This window comes from Poecile atricapillus, chromosome Z (genome assembly GCF_030490865.1).
Source record: "Poecile atricapillus isolate bPoeAtr1 chromosome Z, bPoeAtr1.hap1, whole genome shotgun sequence".
NCBI classification, from domain to species: Eukaryota; Metazoa; Chordata; class Aves; order Passeriformes; family Paridae; genus Poecile; species Poecile atricapillus.
The window spans coordinates 49,917,650-49,940,668 of record NC_081289.1 but is presented as its reverse complement, the minus strand read 5'-3'; the positions used below and the strand labels follow the sequence as shown (position 1 = coordinate 49,940,668).

At 37.7% G+C, this 23,019-nt stretch overlaps 1 protein-coding gene across 1 annotated transcript in view; it reads left to right on the top strand.

Moving 5' to 3' along the window:
- Positions 1-9,252: 9,252 nt before the first annotated feature.
- Positions 9,253-23,019, top strand: part of LOC131573216 (S-adenosylmethionine sensor upstream of mTORC1) — a 34,134-nt gene continuing 20,367 nt past the window's right edge. The window contains exons 1-2 of the mRNA XM_058826946.1: positions 9,253-9,437; positions 21,671-21,812. Of these exons, the coding sequence (XP_058682929.1) occupies positions 9,293-9,437; positions 21,671-21,812 (287 nt within the window). The 5' untranslated portion in view covers positions 9,253-9,292. The remainder of the gene's footprint in view (positions 9,438-21,670; positions 21,813-23,019) is intronic.

Here is a 23,019-nt window from a genome sequence, read left to right as displayed (position 1 = left end):
TGTGAAGCTATTTTGCCTATTTATCAATCAAGATTTACACATTTACACACCAGATGCCAGCAAGCGATTTAATGACCATTACCAGTTTTGTGTTAGAAAAAAGATTGATTGCATTGGGCTGGAGCCAACTGTTTGTAAAAGTGTTGTAAAAAGAGTGTATGCAGAGGAATAGTGATCACAAGTGACTTACTAAGCATACTGACCCGAGTCTTGCTACTGAGTTTAAGAGATTCAAATTTAGACCTGATAAGCACCTGCTGTCAGAAGTGGTAGCTGCTTATGTCAGTCATCTCCAAGACCCAGCAAGCACATGTGAATTCAGAAATCTCCAGTAGCAAAAGAAGGCCTCAGACTATAGTCATTTGCTTGTCACCTTCATTTAGGTGCCAAGTTCTGCAGGAAGAGGAGCCTCAGAAACATTCACAGATGATCTGCTAACTTGATATATCAGAACAGCAAGTATTATAGTCACTGAGCATATACCCCAGAGTGGAGAGAAAGTAGAAGATAATTTGTTTAAAATAAAATTCCATTAGAAATGTGACTCATTGAAGATTAGCTAAGTCTTTCTGAAGTCTCTTACCCCATACCAGTAACAGGCATTTTGGAAAGTCTCTCTCTTCACAGATTCAAAAAGGAAATCCTAGCAATGAAGTCTCAGCAATGGCGAGCTTTAAAAGCTCACCATTGTGTCGGTATTTCTCTTATTCAGGATAAAAGAGGAAATTATATTGGAGTACAATTCAAAATAATAACAGGATCAACCTCCATATTCCTTCTCACCAGCCCAAAGATTACATGTTCCTATTACCTTCAGGGCATGTTAGAAAAATCCCTAGTGTGTAATTTCCAGCTAATCTTCTTCAGAAAGAAGTCTAGTTCCTGTCCTCCAAAGGCCTTAAGTAATACAGCTTAAAGAACATCAAATGTTGGAGATTCACAGGCAGGGGCAATTCACATCATAGGAGCATTTATGTAGTGCTCTTAACTGCTAATGTAGGCAGACCCATTCAATCCCCAGAAGCAAGCGTTTCTTCCAGTAAAAGAAAATTGGCTATGGTCCCATTCATGACCATCTACATGAAACAGCTATTGCAAAACTTGCAAGTCAGGTATGCATTTGAAGTACAATAGCCATTTGTCTTGCTTCTCTCACCACTCTGTCTTCTGCAGGTTACACTGGGATGGCTACAGAAGCTGCTGTTCACAGCTGGACACATCATCTCTCATTGAGAGGTTTCCCCTCCACTATTCATGGATGGGAATTGCAGTGGCTGGGCCATCACAAATTACATACTAAAATTAAGGAAAAACTTCAGGCACAAATCATAACTAAGAATGCATATTTGTCCTAGGTAATCCCAGGCATCCTAAGCAACATCAAGATCATAGAATAAATGAGATTTGTAGATAGCCTGAAAAGGAAAATGTCAACAAGGATTCATAGGATGCCCCATGCTGGATCTGAGAACAAGGTGAAAATACAAGTGACCCCAGGAGTACTCGCCAAACATGATTTAAATATAACCGGGGTCTATACCAAGTAGAAAGTCTTTCACATTCCATCTCATTTGAGATGCCTCTTTCATAAATGATCCTTTACAGGCCAACAGAATTTTATTTTCCCCACACAGGCAACTTCTTTTGAAATAGCTAATTGTGTAAAAATAATTACTAACATGGAACAGCCCTCCAACAACAGTAAGATCAGTCAGATCTTCTGATATATCTGCTAGTCTTTAGACTTCAGTCTGAATGGTAAAAAAAATGAATGCAGCCTTTTACCAAAGGAATGTACCATCTGCAATATTTTTAAACCAAAAATTTCTTCCCACCTGTTAAGAAAAAGAAAAAGAAAAAGAAAAAGAAAAAGAAAAAGAAAAAAGTTAAGAAAATCACTGGCTTTAATATTATTCTTAAAATGGATTTTTGGTTATGCTTCTACTTCTGGTTCAGGGACCTTTCAGGTAATGATGGATAAAATTCACCTTCATGAGTACAAACAGAGCTTGAAAGGTCACAAGTTACTTCAGAAAATTGGCCACAATTTTTTTGATGCTTCAGAAGTATTTCCATGTCTCCTAAAAAAATGCTGTTTCTATTTATGTAGAAAAGCCTCCAGGAGACCATTCTACCTTCTAAAAAGGCAAGGACAGCAATACTTCAAGTGCCTGTCAGGTTGTGTGATAGGCCACAGGCTGCATTTTTCTGACCATGTTAAGCTCCAAAAGAGGTAAATACTTTATAATATGAAATTATGTTCCTGCTGAGAATATGTCCTGGTAGCTGACAGCCATTTCTCCTGGATTTAAAGCAGTCATTCAGCAAAAATCCACGGGTCATGTTTCAGCAAACCGGAGCGCGGTCTCTGGTTTTATTGCTCTGGTCTCATGGCATTACCTCCCATGTTATAATTTTGTCTGTTTTGTAGTATGTTGTCATTATGACTTCCAAAATGAAGTCTTCTCCTTGGTGAGCAGTGCAGAGAAGTGAATAGCCAAAATAGATTTTTTTATTATTCAAGCATTCTTTATACCATCTCCCTGTCATGAAGTTATCAACATTTATAAAGAGCATTTGCATTGGTTCCGAAACTTTTCTGACAAAGAATATCACATGCAATTAGTTTCAAGAAACATGTAAAATGGCAAATGTGAGGACTTCAATACTGGATCCCCAGAAAAATTTAGCCACTTTTGAAAAACAGAACATACTTTCTGTAAAGACAAGGGATTCACTAGATAACAACTCTGAAGAAATTAAGAGGTACTGCCCTTGGAAGAGCTGAAAAAATATGCAAATGCAGTACTTAGAGATATCATTAGGTGGTGAACTTGAAAGTTCTGGGTTAATAGTTGGATTTTATTAAATATGAGATATTTTCCAGTCTAAAGTTTTTCTAGGCATTAATAAGATGGGTAACATCCAGGAACACCTTTGCACATAGAGAGGGGATATAGATAATTTTATTAGCCAGAAATCTGAAAGACTTAAAGTGTTAACTAAAATCTGAACATCAGTATGAAATGGATGTCTCCATTAACTGCTACATACTTTCTGTTCTATTTCCTATCTTTTTAAATACAACAGTCTATCAATGTATCCTCAATAAATTGAAATGGTTATTTAATTTTATCACAACTCTACCTAGCTTTAAATAAGCACTTCAGAACTGCCTTCTTCTGCAGTCTATAGTGTAACTCATACCGCAGGGAAGCTGCTATCAGATCATTCCTAAGCCATAGTAATGGGGATAAAATTTTGACAAAATCTAGTGTGGAGGATGCTCACTTCATAGTATTTGTGTCACAGTTGTTTTATGAGATATTCTGGAGAAGTCAAAAGAAACCATTCTTTGAACAGATAATATTTATCTGTGGAGCTCATATGGGAAAATTACTGCAAACCTATGTGTACTTCCAGTCAAAATTTCTGAAGCAGCATTAATATTAACGACTTCATTTTTACAACCACCATTCTTCACACTTCTTCAAAACAATGAAGAGAACAGGAGCCCTTATAATTTTATTGATAACATCTTAGATACTACTGTCACTGAGGCCAGACTTAACCAAACCTAACACATGATCTGTGCACAAGCCAAATACCATTTGTGCAGGACAAGCTAGAGCTTTGGCATTCCTCGCTCTTCCTGAATATCATACTGCCTGCAATATGTTGTCCTGAAGATAAAGCTCCGTTTGATGCTGTATGAATAGACTTTGTTGTTGTTCCCTCATCTGCTTAGCTGAAAATTGACTTGAACTTCAGTAGAATTCCAAATAAGCCACATGACAGCATTCAAGAGGCAGGAGAGATTAAAAGGAGTTGGGCAATCATTGGAACAGACAAGAACACTTTATTCATTCTAGAGATGTATTTCTTTTATAGGTCATATCTCAAGATACCTAAAATATCTTCTCTCACTCCTTCCCAGGACTTAGAAGGGGAAAGGAGAAAAGTGAAATGACACAGCATACCCTGATCTGAACACAGCATCACAGAAATCGATTATTCCTCACAAATTTCTTTCCTTTCCTGACTCAAAAATTCACATGCACTTAGCCTTTCTCTGGGTAATTTTTAACATCCAATCCAATCAGACTTTGAGGTCATCTTAGTTTATGAGTCAGGCTATCATACCTGCAGTACAATGTTACAGGAAACTGCAGTGTTTCCCCAGGTGAAAATGACCTACTGTACACCTATATTGCTGTTGAGAGGTACTAGAATTTTACACACCTGACCTGTACAAGAAGGCTGGAATTTTAAACCCAAAAATTGAGAACATCTTTAAGACTATCAGGTTTCTCAGATGCACAAATAATCAAACAAAAATTTTTCTACTGGTACCAAACTTTCTTAAAGTTACTGTGTCTGAATCAGTTACACAGCAAGTTTTTACATAGCAGCTGACAGAAACATGAACCAGTGCTAAAACCACATACTATTTTGACTGACATTGGAAGAAAACCAGTTAGACCTGCTGGATGTTTTGACATCTCTTGCTAAATCAAAGCCATTTTATGAGTTAATCTTTCATGGCAGAAAGAAATCAGCTAAGAAGAAATTTGATGTAGAAAGAGTGGCTAGTAGTTTTTGTTAAAGCGATCATGATATTGGCTCTGGTCATTGAATAATTCATACATTCCAAATAACAGGGGAATGTGCTCAGACTAAAATCTATTTTAAAAAAACAACAGATTTTTAAGGGAATTTAGGATTGATTTTTTAAAAATTATATTTATATTTAATGATCTCTGTTACTAGAGAATTAAGTGTGTTTGTGATGCTCATGTTGCAAAGAAGTCTCAATAAATACAGCAATTATTAGAAAGTGCATTGTCCTCAGCATTAAAGGCTTGTTTCACTTTCTACTCATGCACATAATGTCCAGAATAATTTAGGTATAAAGTGCTTTGCTGCTTTTCAGTACATATATCAGTAGTTCCATGAAATTTAACTCCCACTTTACTATTACACAAGTGATAGTCTGAAGGGATTTATAAACTCTTAACTTTTCCCTCCTGTGTAAAAAGAAACAGCTCCTTTCCATGGACAGACACAGATGGTACCTGCTGGCCAGAATGGAGGTAGAGAATGTACTGTTTATCAGAAATGCTGGCTGCTGTTAAAACTACTCCTGCCATTTTGCAACACAAGCTAGCAAGTAAAAGACAAAATTTCAATGAATAGAATCTTTTATCAGTATCTAATTTTCATGATCTTAAAGATACTTAATTAGATTCCACAATAAGCCCCTGTATGGGAAGTATTTTAACCCTTCTACAAGCTGGGTGTCTCTACCTACTTGAGGAGCAACTTTAATTTGTCCTGCAGCAGAAAATCCTCTGCTTTCCAAAAGCAAAATGTTTATTTTTATAAATATTGGGACTTCAGATGCAAACCAAAGTCAATATCAAACCTATTTTTTTCCACTAAAATACACAGGGTACTAAGTAAAGGGACTGCTGGTGTGTATTTACTTTCAAAGGTGTCAGTCTCCAGAAATGGAATCCAAGATCTGCAGTTATAAAATTATTGTTATGAGATAGCAGTTTTAATTACTATGTAACTTTAATTACTAAATTACTGCAATGTGTAGTCTGGAGAATGTAATAATAGACCGACTCTAAATAACCGTATCAGTGCAAATTCAGGGATGTGACTCTCACTTTTAAAACCAAATTATCTTATTTTCATGGCTTATAAGACTCCATGGCTAATGAAGAAGAAAATCTTAATTTCAACCCAAATATTTCACTGCTGCCTGTTTGTCTGCCGTTCAGATCCATATAGCAAAACCATTTCCACAAATAACATTCTAAAGAACATTTTATTCCTTTTAAATTACCACCATGTTTCAGTGTTCCATTAAAACAATTACATGCATTTGGTAATATTTTTGCAGATTACATTGCATTAGAGAATCTTCTGATGATGTCATCACACTGGGCAGATTCTTCTCTTTGATGTCCTCTTTTGGGTTCTTTTTCAAACAACTAACATCTTCACGATAGAAGAGATGAAGAGGCTGAGAAGACTTGATTGTCAAAACTGCCACAGAAAAAGATGGAAGGAAAGCATTGCTGATTCACAGCTCACAAAGTTTTTGTTACTTTTCCTCCACAATTACACTGGGAGAAAGACTGAAAATATAGTCTGCTGTCACCCTTCCCTCAGGAAGGAAAAGCACTTCCACTTCATATAATCTCATAGTGAAGATGTGGGTTCAGATCCCTGCAGGCAGAGTAGAGATGTGGACTGGTGTTCCCACAGCCTCAGTGAATGTTCCAGCCACACAAGTACTGGGAAGTGCTGTCATTATTTGTCCTCCCAGTCTCTGAACCAAGACTTAAGATTCCAATGCTATTCATGAAAAGTGACGGGCATTAAAATATTTCAGAAATGTCAAAAGAAACTATTTTAGTCTTCCCTAAATTGGCTTTTTAAATTAATTAATTTATTTAGAAAGCCATTATAATTTATTTAGGAAGCCGTTATAATACACAGAGGATCATTCATCCATTTTCTACATTTAAGGCAGTAAGTCCCGCTGCTCAAAACTGCTCTTTCCCAAAGAGTGAAACTCCATCACCGCTATCAGGACACAAGTAGTTTATTGCTTTTATCCCCTTGGAGTAAGTGCATGCATCCTTATTGCTCATTCTATTCTTATGCCTCAGGGACAAATACATTGATGTTCATCTTAATTTGTTCCTTGAGTCTTCCTGTAATGTGTTCAAGAAATGTATAGATCACACATGTTTTTTCTCCACCTTGACAGAGCACGAGGACAGCAGTTCCACCAGGCCTTAGAGAACCAATCCTGCTTTAATTGCCCACTCCATTTCCCACCAACATCTCCGTGCAGCGCTCTGGGGAAGCACCTCCTTCAATCATTTCGCATTTGAAGCCTGTCATTGGGACCCAACTCCAGTCACATATTCCAACGAAAATATCTGTGTGTCCTGTGAGTATAATGCCTCTTCGTCAAATATTCTTTAATTTTCATGGCCGGAAAGACTTGACATCTGATAAATGCTCCCTACTTGCTTATTGAAATTGAACTTCTGTGTCACTTCATTGTGATAAATGAAAACTACTTCGTATTTAAAACCACTTTGCTAGTTTTAGAAAGAAATCCTGTGAACTGAAAAACAACAGTGATAACATAATTCAAATAGCAACTTATTCTGAGAGAGTATATTTCACATAAGTGTAATTTCACCCCAGTTTTCCAGTTCTACAATTAGATTTCTGATTTTCCAAACCACAAGCACATTCATATTTTGACTGTGTAACCTACACTTCCAAGTCTGGAGGCTCATGACTGGGAGTGTTGATGCCACAGCAGTATTTGTCAGGCATCCTCCAAATGCCTCCATCTCTCTTCTGTCACTCTGATACTCCTACTCTTCTGAGATGCCTCCCTCAGTACTCTCCTAGTATGGTGCCACACACACAACACTGGCTCATGCTTTTCCTCCTCAGCCTGTGCTTCCCCAAATCCTACACAATGTAAAAATGTAAAGAACATTAATCACCATGTAGGTTCCCTGTTAACTAAAATGTTCCTAGTAATTATCACTCTAATCTCTTTTTACACTATCTTAATCCTTCTTGCATATAACATTAGAAATAAAAATATTTCAGAAAGATATAATTAACCCTAGCATAAAGTTTTATTTCTGATTCAGATGTAACTTCCTGAACTAGTTTGATGAGTATGGAATACAATAAACCACACTAGAAGATGACTCTTGGAGGTTCTCCAAGTCAAAGTAAAATTAATATACACTGGTATATTTTTTTCATTAACACATGATCAGTTATTTCAGTTTCAGAACTTAAAGGAAAATGTAACTAAAGGAAAAACTCAGTCACTACATTGATTTTTTTCTTTCTTAATACTGATGTTAGCAGCAAAAATTTAAATTCTCCTTCCATTATTCTCCTGTATTTTGAGGGGAAAAAACCCCAACAAAACAAAATGGAAATACTCTGACAATAAAATACACAATAGCACATAAACATAGTGATGAAAGATCCAAAATACAATGAAGTTGTTTAAACACTCTAAAAAATGTCAGCACAGAAAAAGTTGGACCTTTGAGCGTTATGTGGGCACTTCAAGGTGATAGGCGAGATCAGTGTTTGCCTATCTCAGTGAATGTAAAAGGGATGACTTTGCAGTCAGTAACAATGAGAACCTTTTCTTTGGACACTAGAATTTAGCCTTGATAATTGCACCTTCAAAAGAATTTTATCAGAACAGCATTAAACGACCGTGTTCTGTGATTAGCTGTATTTTTTTTCTGGCAGGACCATCATGGTGCTGATAAGAACCTGTTACACGTCCCACACAAAGTTGTGTATCACGGACTTCTCATCAGGATGAAATCTCAACCCTACCTACTGGCAGACTTGTCACAGATTTACTTGTAGCCGCAACTACCCCCTTAATGTTTTGTAACATGTTCGAAGAAGACAATTAGCAGCTTCTGGCCACGTCAAACAAGCAGCTTCATGGCATACTTCCCCGCTATGATCTCGTAAGGAATGGCTTTGTCTATACAATTTCCAACAATTAGTAACAGAGAGAACATAAATCCTTTGGATTTGGGGAAAGGCTGAGGCCGGGCACAGAGAGCTGCAGACAAAAGCGCCCGCTGTTAGGGGCAGTTTTGCTGGCTGCAGTGCTGCTCCTGCATCGCCACCCAAATCAATGCCAGAAACTGGCCCAGCAGCTCCATGAAGACATTAAAAAGCTGAACAAGACTTGTGCTCTTCAAGCGCCCACACCACGGACACCCAGCCGCCCAGGTGTGTTCCGAATTCAGGTTTTTTCCGCAAGGTCGTTTGTAGGTGGGGAACGGGATTTGCCACCCCGCATCCGACGGACTCCCAGCCGGCTCTCTCACGGGGGTCTCCAGGGAAGGCCGTGAACTGGGGTAATGCACACAAGCTACAGGGGAAATCGCACTGCCCCGGACGCTCGGTGTGTTTTCCGCGTCACAGTTTTGCTAAGCACCGCGGAGCGCCCAGCTCCAGCCGCGCTTCGCGTGAAGCTCAGCCGGCAATACCCGGTCCCGCAGGCCGGGCCGCTGACAGCGCGGCCCCGTGCGGAGCCGGGAGCGCGCGGAGCGCCGAGACGCGGGGCGTGGCCGCGGACTCCATGTCCCGGCATCCCGCGCGGCGGGGCGGTGCGCGCATGCCCGCCCGGCGCAGCCCCGGCCCGGCGCGCGCCTCCCCCTGGGCCGGGCGGTGCGCGGCGAGCAGCGGGAACACCATGGAGGCCGCTCCGCAGCCCCGGCCCGGCGGGGCCGCCGCCGCCCCGCCGCCACCCCCGGAGCAGGAACGGAAGCTGGAGCAGGAGAAGCTGTCGGGGGTGGTGAAAAGCGTCCACCGGCGGCTGCGCAAGAAATACCGGGAAGGTAACGCGGGGGAGGGGGCCGCCCCGGCCGGGCCGCCCCGCTGCCCTCGCCGGCAGCGGATCGGGGTGTCCCCCGCGGGCGGGGGGCGGCGGGCCGGCCCGGTGCCCGCGGCCGCTGCCGAGGGGGTGTGTCGGGGGAGGCCGGCCGGGAGCAGCTCCGCGCTCGCTTCCTGCTCCTCCCCGGGAGACCGTGGTCGCCGCTGCCGCCGGCTTCCCGCAGCCCCGCCGAAGGCACCCGGTCGGGTCTGCCGGGGTTATGCCGCTTTCTTGGAGCTGCTGGCAGGAGAGCCCTCTTCCTGGCTGAGGAGGGAGCTTCCCGGCCGTATAGCAGTGTTTTCCAAACTGAGGATCTGCAAGCGTGAAGACAGTAGACAGTGAATGCCAAAAGAGATTGAATGGTGATCTGGAAAGGCACACGTCTTTGTGAATTATTTGTGCCTCCTGCCTTTCAGTCGTAGTGCAGTAGTTCAGGCAGGAGCACTAACTGAAGGGGTTGGGGTAAAGCTGTTGTAATTACTCGTCGTCTTTGCAAAATCTACTTTGTCATCAGTATTAATGCCCTTATGCAAGGTTTTTATGGGTGGTATTGGAATGCTTTAAAACATCCCTGAAATGGTAGCACCGGTTACGGAAAATTCATCCATCCATTCTTTTAGTGAGCCCACAGCTCACCTCCAGAAGAGCACACATGAAATGGGACCTCTTCCTCTTCTAGGCACAAGTTCTTGCCTCTCCTCTGTGTTTGCATATTACACTTCTGTTAAAGAAACAAGGTCATGCTGCCTTCTGGACTCCCAAAATCTCCCCTGGAGCAAGTTCATGGGATTTGGGCACAAATACCGACCTATCTAGATACTGATCAAAAGTCACTGTTTATTTTGGCCTTGGTGAGGCAAATCTTAAGGGAGGATCTCCCTTCTTCACTCAGATGTTGGGAGAACGAACACAGTATATTTAAACATTCAAATCCTGGCACAGCAGTCCAGCTTTTAGTAGTACACATTTCTGTGTTATTTCAGAGTGCCTGCCGATTAAGACAGACAAGGATTGGTTTAGTTAACTTTTTTTTTAAAGTGAGCAATCTCTGTAGCAACTGATTTTTTTTTTAGATGAGAGCCTAAATAAGGAGGAAGTTTTTGTAAGCCTACTTAGCAAAAAGCAAGTTCGTGCTCAAGGATAAGTTGTGTGTAGCTGGTTAAGTGAAAGAGCCAACAGTGTTTTTATTTACTTCCTATGACTAAATCATGCATTAGTGAAAACTTTACCGTGATTTTTCTGGTCACTCCAAAGTAGCAACATGATATGTCATTTAGTTAAGAAAGTTAAAACCAAACAATTCATCACATCTATGCAACAAGAAGTTGCATGCTACCCATTACCCACTCATTACCTACCCATTACCTACCATTACCTACTCATCCAGTAGTAGGTGGTCCTTACAAGGACCACCTTACTAGTGCTTAGTAGCCAGTGGTACTTCCTATATTCGGTTCTTTCAGTTTAAGAATTTTACTTTTGGAGTATTTTCTACCTACATCTGCCTCTGCTTCTAAAAGAGGACTTGAGAATCTCCTTCTTAAATGCCTTTAATGTCTTTCTGAAATTGTAATACCAGGGATATTGATCTCTGAAAGATCTTTCCTTGGATTTTTTTTTTTTTCTAATACTTGGTGATGCTGACTGGCAAGTATGTTACCCTGACAAAATTAAAGTTGACAATTTGTTAAATAGAAGTTAAAAAAAATCAATAAATCATATGTAATTTTGCTGTACAATTTGAATTATGACTTGAGTATGGAAAGGCAAAGAGCAAAATCCCTTCATCCTTACAGCTTTTTACACTAGGAAAGCCTCTTGACTCCACAATTTAGTGCTCTCACCTCCATACGAAGCAGAAACATTATTCTATAATCCTGTATTGGCTTTTTTTCTCATTTCTTTTTCTACTTTGCCTCCTCTTATGTTTTACTAGAGTTCTATTAAGCTAGTTTCCATTTTGTGTAAATAAGCAAGCACTACTAGAATTGCTGTTGCAAGGACTTCAGTGCTTTGTCTGCAGAAGCCAGAGTAGAATCCCATATTAATTTTGTTGGTAGATGAAAAATCATGTTCATTATCCTGAAAGCTATATGATTATTTTGCACAGAGTTGGTATTGTAATATGATCCTAAGTTACTGTCTTCTGTTAGAAGTGTTGAAAGCAAATAGATGTATCCTTGAGACACTGAGATATGTGTTGATAGATTCTATTTGGACTTGATTTTAGTAAGCTGATTTCTTAGCTATTTCATTTGCCTTGCTGACAATATCAAGGTTTCTGTTTTAAAAGGTAATTGTAACAGGCAAGGCAGTATATTATGTGAGTTGCTTGTAAGTGCACCATTGTTATAATTTCGTTTCGTTTTCTGCAATGGTTCCCTTCTTTTTTGAAGATGAGCCAGTAAAAAAGTGACAGTATGCTCCAAAATTGCAAGCCAACATGTTTTTGGAAAAGTTGCATACTTGTCAGAAGTGCAAGAGCAATATTTCTTAATTAGGGAAGCATTGCAGCAAATTTTTTGCAGTTACTAGGGAATTACTAAAATAAAGTTTAGTCATCATGTCATGTAAAGGATTTGATGTTGATTTTTTTTTTTCCTGGTGAAAAACTGTAATTCTGGAGATTAATCAAAGCTGAACCTTGATTTATTTTTTAATTTCTGCACTTGCTGAATCGCTTATACTTGTAAATATGGTGGATGGATTTTATATGTAGTTTGGTACTGTGCCTCATGTCATATAGCCCCATACCATTCATGACAAGCATTTACCATTTTTTAAATGATGCAGCTGAAATGCTTTTAAGTTTGCACTGAAGTGCATTTTTTTGTTTTCTTCAACAATTTTAGTTTTTTTGCTGTGTGACTAGTATTTATCTTTTCTATTGTTTGGATATTACCAGTATGACTTATACTGGCTATATTTAGTATTTTTTCTCCTCTTTTATCTCCCTTTTATCCTTCTTTATTTCCTTCTCTTCCCCTCTTCGCTGTTAAGAAGAAAATAAAGGGAAGCATGTTGTATTAAATGCCATGGCAAATTTGGTATTTTGAAATTGTAGGCTGCTTTTTTTTTTCTACTGTGGGTCATGCAGTAGTATTCTATGTGATATTTTGAAATTATTTAATGAAGTTTAGCAAATGAGTGTAGGTTTTAAATTAAAGTGATTGTGAGTGAATGTGTCAGCTAAATCAGCCAAGCAATAAGAAGTTGTTTCAGGCTAATTTTAGGTAGTGATAGAGAAAGAGTACCTATATAGTGATTCCTAAAAATAAACATTCATGAGGTTAGCCTATAAACTTTATCATCATAAAGAAAACTTTAAGTGAGAATAACTCTGAGCTGTAATACGTTCACTTAGGTGTCTCTCATTACTATAAGGCTCATGGGGTTTTTTAGTTTTATTCCTGCACCATGTTCAGACAGAGTAATTTAATCTTATTTTACACACCACAGTAAAATCCAAAAGCTGAAGCTTCTCTCAAGTAGTGAATTACTTATCAGAAATTTCAGGGTGGTTCTGGATGCTTGACACAAGCACTTAGGAAGTACAGAAATTAGGGTTTTTCATGATGTTTGAATTTCTGTTACTATGTGGAGATGGGGAAAAAACAATGTTTGATTTAGTTGCTTCCTGTTGGTTCTGTTGCTTGGCACCACAGGTGACCCCAGGTTTTACAGAGCTTTCCTCTATGCATGTTTCGGGCACCTGCAGCCATGGGCTGGGGCGTGTTTTATGGGTTGCATATATGCATGAATGTTTCATATACATGAATGTTTCATGTAGACTGTGTGTGTCAAGCCTGACAGACAGACCTGTAAAAGCAGATTTAGTGGTTCCTAAGGAACTACGCAAGATCTACTGAACATCTGCTATGTGATCTATGTTTGTTTGCTCCCTGTTGCTTGTAGTAACCAAGTAGGTTTAATTTTTACTGGGATAAAAATCCCTTCCCCTGATACAGAGGCATTTTGTTTTTCTCTCAGTTGTTTATTACCTTTGTAGTCATGCAGAGCTGTATTTATCAAGTAAACATTTTTTCTGTAGCATGACCTGCAGTTATAGATGGTTTTCTGTATAGCCTGAAAGATGATTTATGGGACTACTTTTCCCATAAAATCTTGTAATAAGTGCAAGTGGAAAAAATTGCTGAGGTATCTGTAAAGGTATTTTATGAAATGTTTTTCTGTGTGTTCACCAAAATAGTTCATTTCTCCTAACATATGCCTGCTAAAGCTGTTGAGACTTGGAGAATCAAACAGAATTGCTGTTTGTCCAGTTACTAGTTACCACATCACAGAAGCTGACAAAAACATTGCAAGGTGGCAGTTTGATTGATTAAAAGAAATACTTCTTGAAACTTCAAAGAAAAGGAACTTCTTTAAAGTTTTTTTTCAGAAAATTAGGGAAAATTTACAGGAACCTGCCTGATGATAATAAGTAACCCAAGTAGGTAAGTGCTTTAGGCATTTGGACAGAAGGGTTGTTCTGAACTCGGTTGTTTCATGGTCTCTTCATCTCATTTTTTTATGAAAAACCATGAGAGAGCTTAAGTTCTTCCTGATGTGAAACAGGAAACATTTTGAAATGGTGTCATTTTTCACAGGACAGGAAAAACTTTGTCATTGAGCTCCACACAATAGGTTAACAGTTGTTACTCCTTTTTGGTTAAATATAACTAGTTTGCAGTAGAAATAAACCTAAGTTTTCAAGATATTAATTTGTGTTTTACCACTTTAAAAGTGGTAAGTTCCTGGAAGAGGAAGTAATTTTGTAATAATACTAACCGTTGAATTTTCCAGCAATAGAAGCTAAATTTTATTTAATTAAAATGAAAATTTATTCTAGTTTATGACATGAGCTTTAAGGTATGATTACCCTTACAGTTTGCACACCACGGTTTTGCAGCAAGGCTTTCATCAGAAATCACATAAGATTTATATTTTGGGGGATTTAATTATTGCTATCATTTAGTTAGCCTGTGAATCTGAAAATGTACTGCCTTCAGCATGGGCCTGCACTCACTGAACAAACAGGTCTGTGTCACCTTCTCTGCTCCTTTGTTGCCCTGGCAGGGAAGATGGTGTTCCTGTTACAGGGTCAGTATAACAAAATCTGTACTTATGCATCAGCTACTTGTAAATTTTGCTCCTGCATTTGCAAAAATTAACAAAATCAGTAGTTTCTGTTGAAATATTCATCTCTGTGTTGGTTGTGTTAAGGTACAGCACATAGTCCATCCCAGAAAGTCAGGTTTGGGAAAGAGGAGAGGAATGAAGTTTCCAGTAGAGTCGGTCCAACACCTGGGGGCAGTAATTGCTTAAACTGTCACATACATGCTGTTTGTGTGACAGCCATCAGAGATTTATAGCAGATCATAGACAAAAATTATTCTTCAGAGTGATCTAAGCTGACCCCCAGTAGATGCTGAAATATCAATCAGTTGGGCCCTCAGAGCCTGTTTCATGTAAACAGATGGATAGGAAGCTTACCTGAGAGGTCAAATATAGAAATCCACATTTTGTCAAGTGGATCCTTTCCATATAAGTTGAAGGGAGGACCATTGATACTGAGATAGAGAAAATTAGATTATTGCACTTGAATTTTTAAAAAAATATTTTATTCTGGAGTAGTTGAAGTAATTCCTAAGAAATGTGAAGCAAATACTAGTCAGACATGAGAAGGAAAATATTAACTTTGATTGCTTGAACTTTGTCCAAGTTGAAGTTCATGTTCTGTATATAGACATGTAAAATTGGAAAACAGACAAGCCAAAAATATCTAATGTTGTTTGCAAGGAATGCTGAATACGCTTTTAGTAAGACAGATGTTCAGTAAGCTTATCTTGTATACAGTGAAAATGATGAATGTCATAATATTTGCTGATATTCCTAATGTAATTAATTTTTCTTATCATTGCCACAGCATCCATACATTACTAGTACAGCTAAATTTCAACTGACAGTGTTAATGAGGAAATTTTGTCAGATGCTCATAGGAATTTGATTTCAGCTTTAGCCTAGTAAACAGTATAGGACTGCTTTCCTCATTTACTATTTAGCATGTTATAGAAGCTAGTTTATTGTTTCCAGCAAGTGAGAGGTGATCTTAAGAGACTGAAAATGAGATGGATTCTTTTCATTCTGCAGTCCGTTGCCATCCACAAACAAAATAGCCTCAAAAATCTTGCTAGGCATTGCTATGGCCAGCAGCTGGTCATCTGAATTTATCCAGCATTGTCATAGACACTTGTTAATTGTGGAGATAGGTTTCCTTTTTACAATAAACAATATTTATTTATTTTTATTAAGGTAGTGTTAATATTGTGGAAATACTAATGTGTCAGTTTTGGTTTTGCCTTTTGTTGTTAGTCAATAAATATATTAAGGTTATTTTCTCTTCTACTAGAGCCATCAAAGTTCTGGTGGAGGAGAAAATAGGAAGGCAATGTGTTTTTAAATAAAGGTACTGAAAAGGAAGTGGATTGAATCTGGTTTTCTACATTACTAAGTTATACCAGTATGTAGAAGACTTCAAACCTTTAAACACTTAGGGGTGGGTTTTGGTGGGCTGGGGAGGTTTTGGGTTTTTTTGTTATTGTTGTTGGGGTTTTTTTGTTTGTTTTTGATATTGTTGTGGTTTTTCCAATTAGAACTACCTTGAATTGAGAAAATTTTAGTTTCCCAGAAGAAAATAATGACAGTTCTAGTTACCCTTTTCTCTAATGTTTTTTGTTTGTTTGTTTTTGGTGGGTGTTTTGTTTGGAATTTTTTTTAGAGGCTTTTTTTTTTTTTTTGTGGTTTTTTTTTTGTTTGTTTTTTTTTGAGGAAGTTGTTGCTTAAGATCTAAACCTGCATTATATGTACCTGAAGACTTAAATGCACAATATCAGTTAACTTTTGGTTTGCAAGGTCTTGTTTGGTGGTGGATGAAGTATTCTGTAGTTAGGTTTGAGATTGTACTGGAAATGACTGTGCTATTTTTCCAAAGAACACCAGTGGACTTATGGAAAATAGTAATTATTACAAAATAATTGTAATAATTATTACAAATCTCTTCTTGTGGGTGCAGATAGTACTTTTATAGCTGTATGTGACAATTGTTGTGTTGCTTGATAAAACCAAATTGTTCAAATCAGTTGTTTGCAGTTTCGTCCCATTCCAAAATGATAAATACTGCCTTTAGCAGAACTGAGCTATATTTCTTCTCTATTACAGAAGATTGTGTTTTCTCAAAATACCAGTAGACGTAATTTGTTCTGTCAGAAGTTGAAGAAAAACTGCCTAATTAATTTTTTTTGTTTATTTTATAAGCATACCTTAAATGAAAGTTCAATTTAACGCTCTACAAATAAATGCCTTTTTTAAATAAAATATTTTTTTTAAAATGGGATGGGAGAAAGATGGATTTATTTTTTTTCTTTTTTCTTAATGGCAGACTACTTGGAGAGAAGAATTATGGTGTAGGTTTCTCTCACCAGGAGTGGCAAACCTGATCTTCTCATGCTGTTCTGGGAACCTCTGATAAGGACTTGTAAATAAATGCGGAACAAGGAGAGTTCTTTGTATGATTCTTCTCCATTAAAAATGTTTTTAGTTGTTGAAAGTTACAGCTAGCATTTGGTCTCTATTGCTGTTACTCACAATTAAAATTATCTTGTAATTAGGATAATTTAAAAATAACTTCTACGTGCCTGACCTGTTCTCTCTGTGACAGTATTCAGCAACTGCTGATTAGTCTGTGGTTGAGTTCAGGGTTATGTCTTGGCTATTCTGTGGACAATATTAATGTGGGTGGAAATTACTTAGAAGGATTCATCTGTTCTAGGTAAGTAGTATTGGCTTTTTGTTACTGTAAAGTCTGTGTTACAGAGAGCATGTTGATCAGTCATTTGTTCAGCGATAGAATTCTAGGAAGCAGTGGGCTTTGACCTTTTTTGTTTTTAAAGGAATAATTAATCTTCAGGGTGAAGAGTAGGTTATTTATTTATTTTCTGGGTAATTCTGAATGAAATAGAACAAGCGTCAATTAATTTTAGAATAGCATGAGTATAGTGATTTGAGAGGTGTGTGAAACTCCTATTATGAGCTAGTTTTGCCTGTCACATTTTTCAGCTGGATAGTGGCCTATCTGGCTCCTTGATGGAAATCTCAGGCCTATGAAGATCTCTGAAGGTTTGGCACTCAAAAGAGGTTTTAAATTGCATAAAAGGTAATCTGTAAGTGTAGAGTACAAGTGTTTAGTGACTTAAACTTTATATATGGTATGGTCATGAGTACGAAAAGTTTAATACACAAAGTAAAGTATTAACTTTTCGATGTGTTCAAAGACTCAAGACTTTTTTTCTATTAGATTAGCCTACCACAAACTGCTGTTTATTTAATTTAAAGTGTTGCTGATTGCTCAATAGAAGACTTTATCTATCTTATTTCTCTAGTAACTACTAGTTTTGTCATGAAACCTTCCTGCATATTTTGTTGCCTATTTGTTTACATAGGCAAAAATTTATTGATTCATAAATAAGTGTTTAGAGTATCAAGTTGCCATATTTGCACCTGGATTATAATGTATTGCTTGAAAAATTAGTACACAGTGGATTATAATATACTGATTGAAAAAAAAATTTAAATTAATAAATGAATACTTGTGTTCTGGATGTCAGTTTGAAATTGAATGTTACAAGACTTATTATAGTTACTATCTCAAAGTCTCAACAGATAGGAAGGCCTGTTTACATTTTCAGCTCAGTATGGAGCATGATTCTGGATTTAAGGTTCCCCATATCTAGTGTGCCTGTTTGTGTCTTCTCAAAGCTCATTGTGGAGAAAAACCACAGCAAAGCAATGCTCTGCTATGCTACTTGCTCAAATCAAATTAGACGCCAGACCCTTTGAAAGGCCCTGCACAATGGTGCCAGTACCTTAAGATGACCTATTGTCTGCAGTGGGTTGGAGCTTGTATTCATGAAAGGGCAGAAAAATGGGCATCTATCAAAATCAATACTGACAGTGGGCCAACAGCAGATGCTTAGACAAGAATAAGTGAAAAATGCTGCTGGAGTATCACTGTGTGCTTGCTTACCATTCTGTCTTTCAGTGTTACTGTGCTTTAGGAGCTTCTGAGTTAGAAATCTCATCTTTCAATATGGAGTTTGTCATGGATTTTCTTCCCATAGTTTGTCGAGCTGCATGAACTTTGTGAACTTCAAGCATACATTTTATGAGGAAATAACTTCTTTTTTTGTCTTCTAAGCTGCTCTTTCTGAATGTCTCATATTCTTGGAGCAGCCAGAAGTTGTTCCATATTTGCCTTCCCTCTGTCAGTTGTGATCATGTGGAAGTTGTTTCATCTACCTTTTTCCTTCCTCCATTTCAGTGTTCCTCATACAAAAGCAAGGCTGTATCTGTCTAGTGCAGACAATTTCTGTATCTTTCTATTGGTAAATTAAAATAAATCAGAAGTGCTCACAAAGTTTATTTAATATAGGATGTGTGACTAAATTACTCTGTGATGATTTTTTTCACTTTTGTTCTTCATCTCTCTCCTCATGGTCTATATCATTCAATTTTATTTTCTTGTCAGCTCAGAGCCAAGGAGCTGTTACTGCTATAGGCATCTCCATTGTAACCCAGAGTTCATGTCCCAGTGTGCTGGTAGTCAGGTCTGGGTCTGTTGCTATATATCTCAGTTTAAGATCCCCTATCTGTGGATGCTTTTAACCCTCATCTGACTTCCAGGGAGAGGTGCAAATCTATGCCTTGTTCAGAAGGAAATTAGAGCAGCTGATTTGGTGTTAGAAGGCATCACTACTTTGCTGTTACTAAGGGTAGGCTAGTTACGAACATCTGGTCTTTGCATATTTCTTCTTTCCCATCTGTCTTACTTCTTAAGTTTTAAGGAAAGGGTGCATTTGGAAGTACAATAATTGCTTCAGGATAGACCAGATAAGTGAATAAATAAAAGAACATTAATAAACTTTGGATTTTATATTTCTGGTATTTTCCTTCAGTAAGCGTTCATTCATTTACTTTTTATCTTTCTAATCGACCATGTATTCAAACAAATGTTTAGCAACTGCAGTTCATTGAAGCGTTTCACAGTTGTCTGGAGCATGCAGTAGGATTCAGAGTATTGTGTCAGAGAAACTATGACACTTTATCTAAATTGCACCAGGATTAATTTGCTATTGAGAATCACTTTGAACTTTGCTAGTGCTTTCTGGCTTGGTGCAATATAGGTTCTGCACTTTGACACAAAAAATATAGATTGCCAGGAGTTGTGTTTATTTTGTCCTCTGTGCTGGTAGGCAACTGTTGATGCCATTTTCTGCTCTCTTTTGTCAGTAGGGTATGTTCTGTTCTGCGTGTTTGTTTCTGCAGAAGGCTTTCCTGAAAGCTCTGGAAAAGTGTCCCACAGGTTTTAGCAGAAGCCCCTGTGGGGATTTGCCTGCAGCTTGGGTGTTTGCTTTGGTGGTCAACCTCTGACCTTGCTGATACCATTTCTTATAAAGCATACCTCTCTGAACTTGATTCATTTGGAAAATAATGAGGGATGCCATTCAGTATTATAGCCTTTTCTTTTTGTCCAGTGTAATAGCTTTCTTATATATGCTTGTTGAATAGCAAGTAGAACACATAATTTATTGTACAGCTTTCCCGTTTTGATAACATTAAATTTTGGCCACTCCCTTCCCTTCCATCTCAACTGCCATCTCAGACAAGGGAGTATAAACACCTAATTTTAAATATGACTCACTTTGATGATTGTACAAGTGTGCTAGATGCTTATTTCTGAAAATTGCTGTGACATCCCTAAACCAAACCTAAGTAGGGAGTAACCTGGATGGTTGATTTAAATCTTTTAAGTATACATCTATACTTGTCCATCAGGGCCAGTCTTTCTGCAAGTGGAGGACAAATGAGGTGAGGATTGTTGCTGCTTTGCACAGGACGAAAAAAATAAAAAGGTTGCCACTGTAAAAAATCCTTGATTTGTTGCTAATTAAGACAAACTATATCAAAGAAATTGCCATAAGAAATCTCGTACTGGTGTGAGGACAGGTTATACTGTAAGCTACTTTCAGGCTTTAACAGACATTAATTGTTAGCTTATGGCTGATATACTTCTAAAATATTTCCTTCTCATATAAAGATGCTACAAGATGGAACCATGTGAAAAGTGTGTTGTTTATCAGAGTTAAAGCTTAAAATGAAGCTGTGTTCTTGAAAAGTTATTTTTAGCTGTATTAGCTTGTAAGTTCAAAATCAGTACATATTTATTCTGCAGATTGACATATATTCTACATATGTGCACACATTTGTGATTGAGAAACACAAAATAAATTTGTGAACACCATTCCAGGAAAGTGTTTTTCTTAGGGCAGAAATACCCTCTGAGTAAGGTATACCAAGGGTTTGCATACTGTATAGGAATTGGGGCTAGCTGTGACTAGCACTTATCTTGTTTTTGTTTAGCAGTACATTATGTTAAAGCAGGCTAGGAGAAGTGGATATTTAGGAGCTAAGAAGGAAAATCATTGTGTTTAATTACTTTGCAGTGCCAGAACTTAACCTGCAAGACTTCTTTTCAGCAAGGTGAGGAGCATGGAAATACATCTGTCCCTAGAGATCAGCAGAGGAGTTTGTCTGAGATTTCCTGATCATAGTTAGTTTGATTCTTCAGTACTATCCTTAGAAGCTAATTTACTGGGCCTGGCTAGATCAGACAGCAGTCAATGAGAGTTTGAATTCCTTTTTCTTTTCCAGCATACTCCAAGAAATCTATATTGTGGATTTAACTTTCATGGCTTTTTCATGTGATGTCATCTACAGTATTTGCCATGGATGTGAATGCTAGTAGAAACCTTTAAATCTTTCACTTCTAAAATGTTTGTCATGTTAATGCTCATTCACAGAAATCTGAAAGCAAAACTTGCCAGGGACTTTAATTTCACAGAACAAACTGAACAAAATCCATGTACTGATATTTCTAATTTCTCAAGTACCCAACAGCCCCTTCCTGTCCCAAAACTTGGAATTTTGTGTTTATGACTAGATAAAGGAGGGCTTGTTTTTGTTATGTGCAGGTAGTTTCTTGGTGCATTATGCAACTTTTTAACTGGATGGAGATTTTGCTGTGTAGATAATGAGAGACTTTGTATCTGATGTGCAATTTTTTTGTTTTGTTTTGTTTAGTGGGAGACTTTGATAAGATCTGGCGTGAGCACTGTGAGGATGAGGAAACCCTGTGTGAATATGCTGTGGCAATGAAAAACCTTGCAGATAATCACTGGGCAAAAACTTGTGAAGGGGAAGGCCGAATTGAATGGTGTTGCAGGTAAATAATGTATTTGAAACATGCAATTACATGCTTTTACTTGCAGTTATTTATAATACAAAGTGTAATTAGTTTGTTTTTTTTCTTTTTGCCAATGTTTAACATTTGTCCTATAGCATACTAATTATTTATTGCTTTCTTAAAGAAATAACTTCTTAGTGTTCCAGCTTACTAAGGAAATAGCTTAAGAAGTGGTTTGGTGATCCTTTTTTGATGTATTTTCAACAAACATTTTTTTTCTCAAATACTGAAGCTGTTTGCAAATAAGCCTGTGAAGTAATTTTCCACGCTTTTGAACCTAAGCTGAATAAATGCAGTGAGTGTAACTCAAGTTTAATTTTCAGGGGTTTGATTTGATTTGTACATATAATAATGTTTGATCTCTAAATGCAGATCTCTCTCTGGTGCTTAATTTTCAATTCTTAATCTCCTATGACAGACTTTAGCGTTGTGAAACTTGTTTTAAATGTATTTAAAACTCTAAAATTCCTATTAGTCATATACATCTAGTTTTTGTTGGGCTATCTGAACTGTAAAGTCATGAAAGGAGGAGCTAAACTATTTCAGTCCCTGAGGAAAATAATTAGGAAAAAGAGGAGAAATGCTGGTCATTCAGAATTGCTGCATACAGTTGGCATCCACGACATAGTATGGAATCTGTATAGCAGAATAAAAAAAAAAATGCTCTTGAGATTTAAATGGGAAAAGAGTGTATCAATGGTCTTGCCATTAGGAAGGGAATGACTTCAGAAAGCCAAAAAGTAATCCCGTGTGCAAGTTTGTAGGTCCTGCAGGTGAGTGTTGCAAAGTGCTGAGCAAAGAATAGTAGATGTGGTTTTGTTAAATTTAAATTCTCTTGAGCCCATAAAACAGAAAAGACAAGAGGGAATTGACTGTGAAACAGTTAATCTTGGTGGCAGCTTGAGCTGTTTTGTGCCTTCTGGAAATGGAGCAAGTAATAATAACCTGAGTTTTTTTTCCCTAACATAAACCCTTAAATATTTTAAAACCATTCCTTTACTTACCAATGTTTTATCCTTTAGCTTAGAAAAAAACTGTCATAGTGAAGTGTTTCTTTATCGACACTCTTCTGGACGTGCTTTGTGTATCTATATCCCAATTACATGAGAAGTGTCTCAGTTATAAAGACCTGAACCCAGAAATGGACGGTGTTTCAATGGCTTTGTCAGGGATAAATAAAATAGAT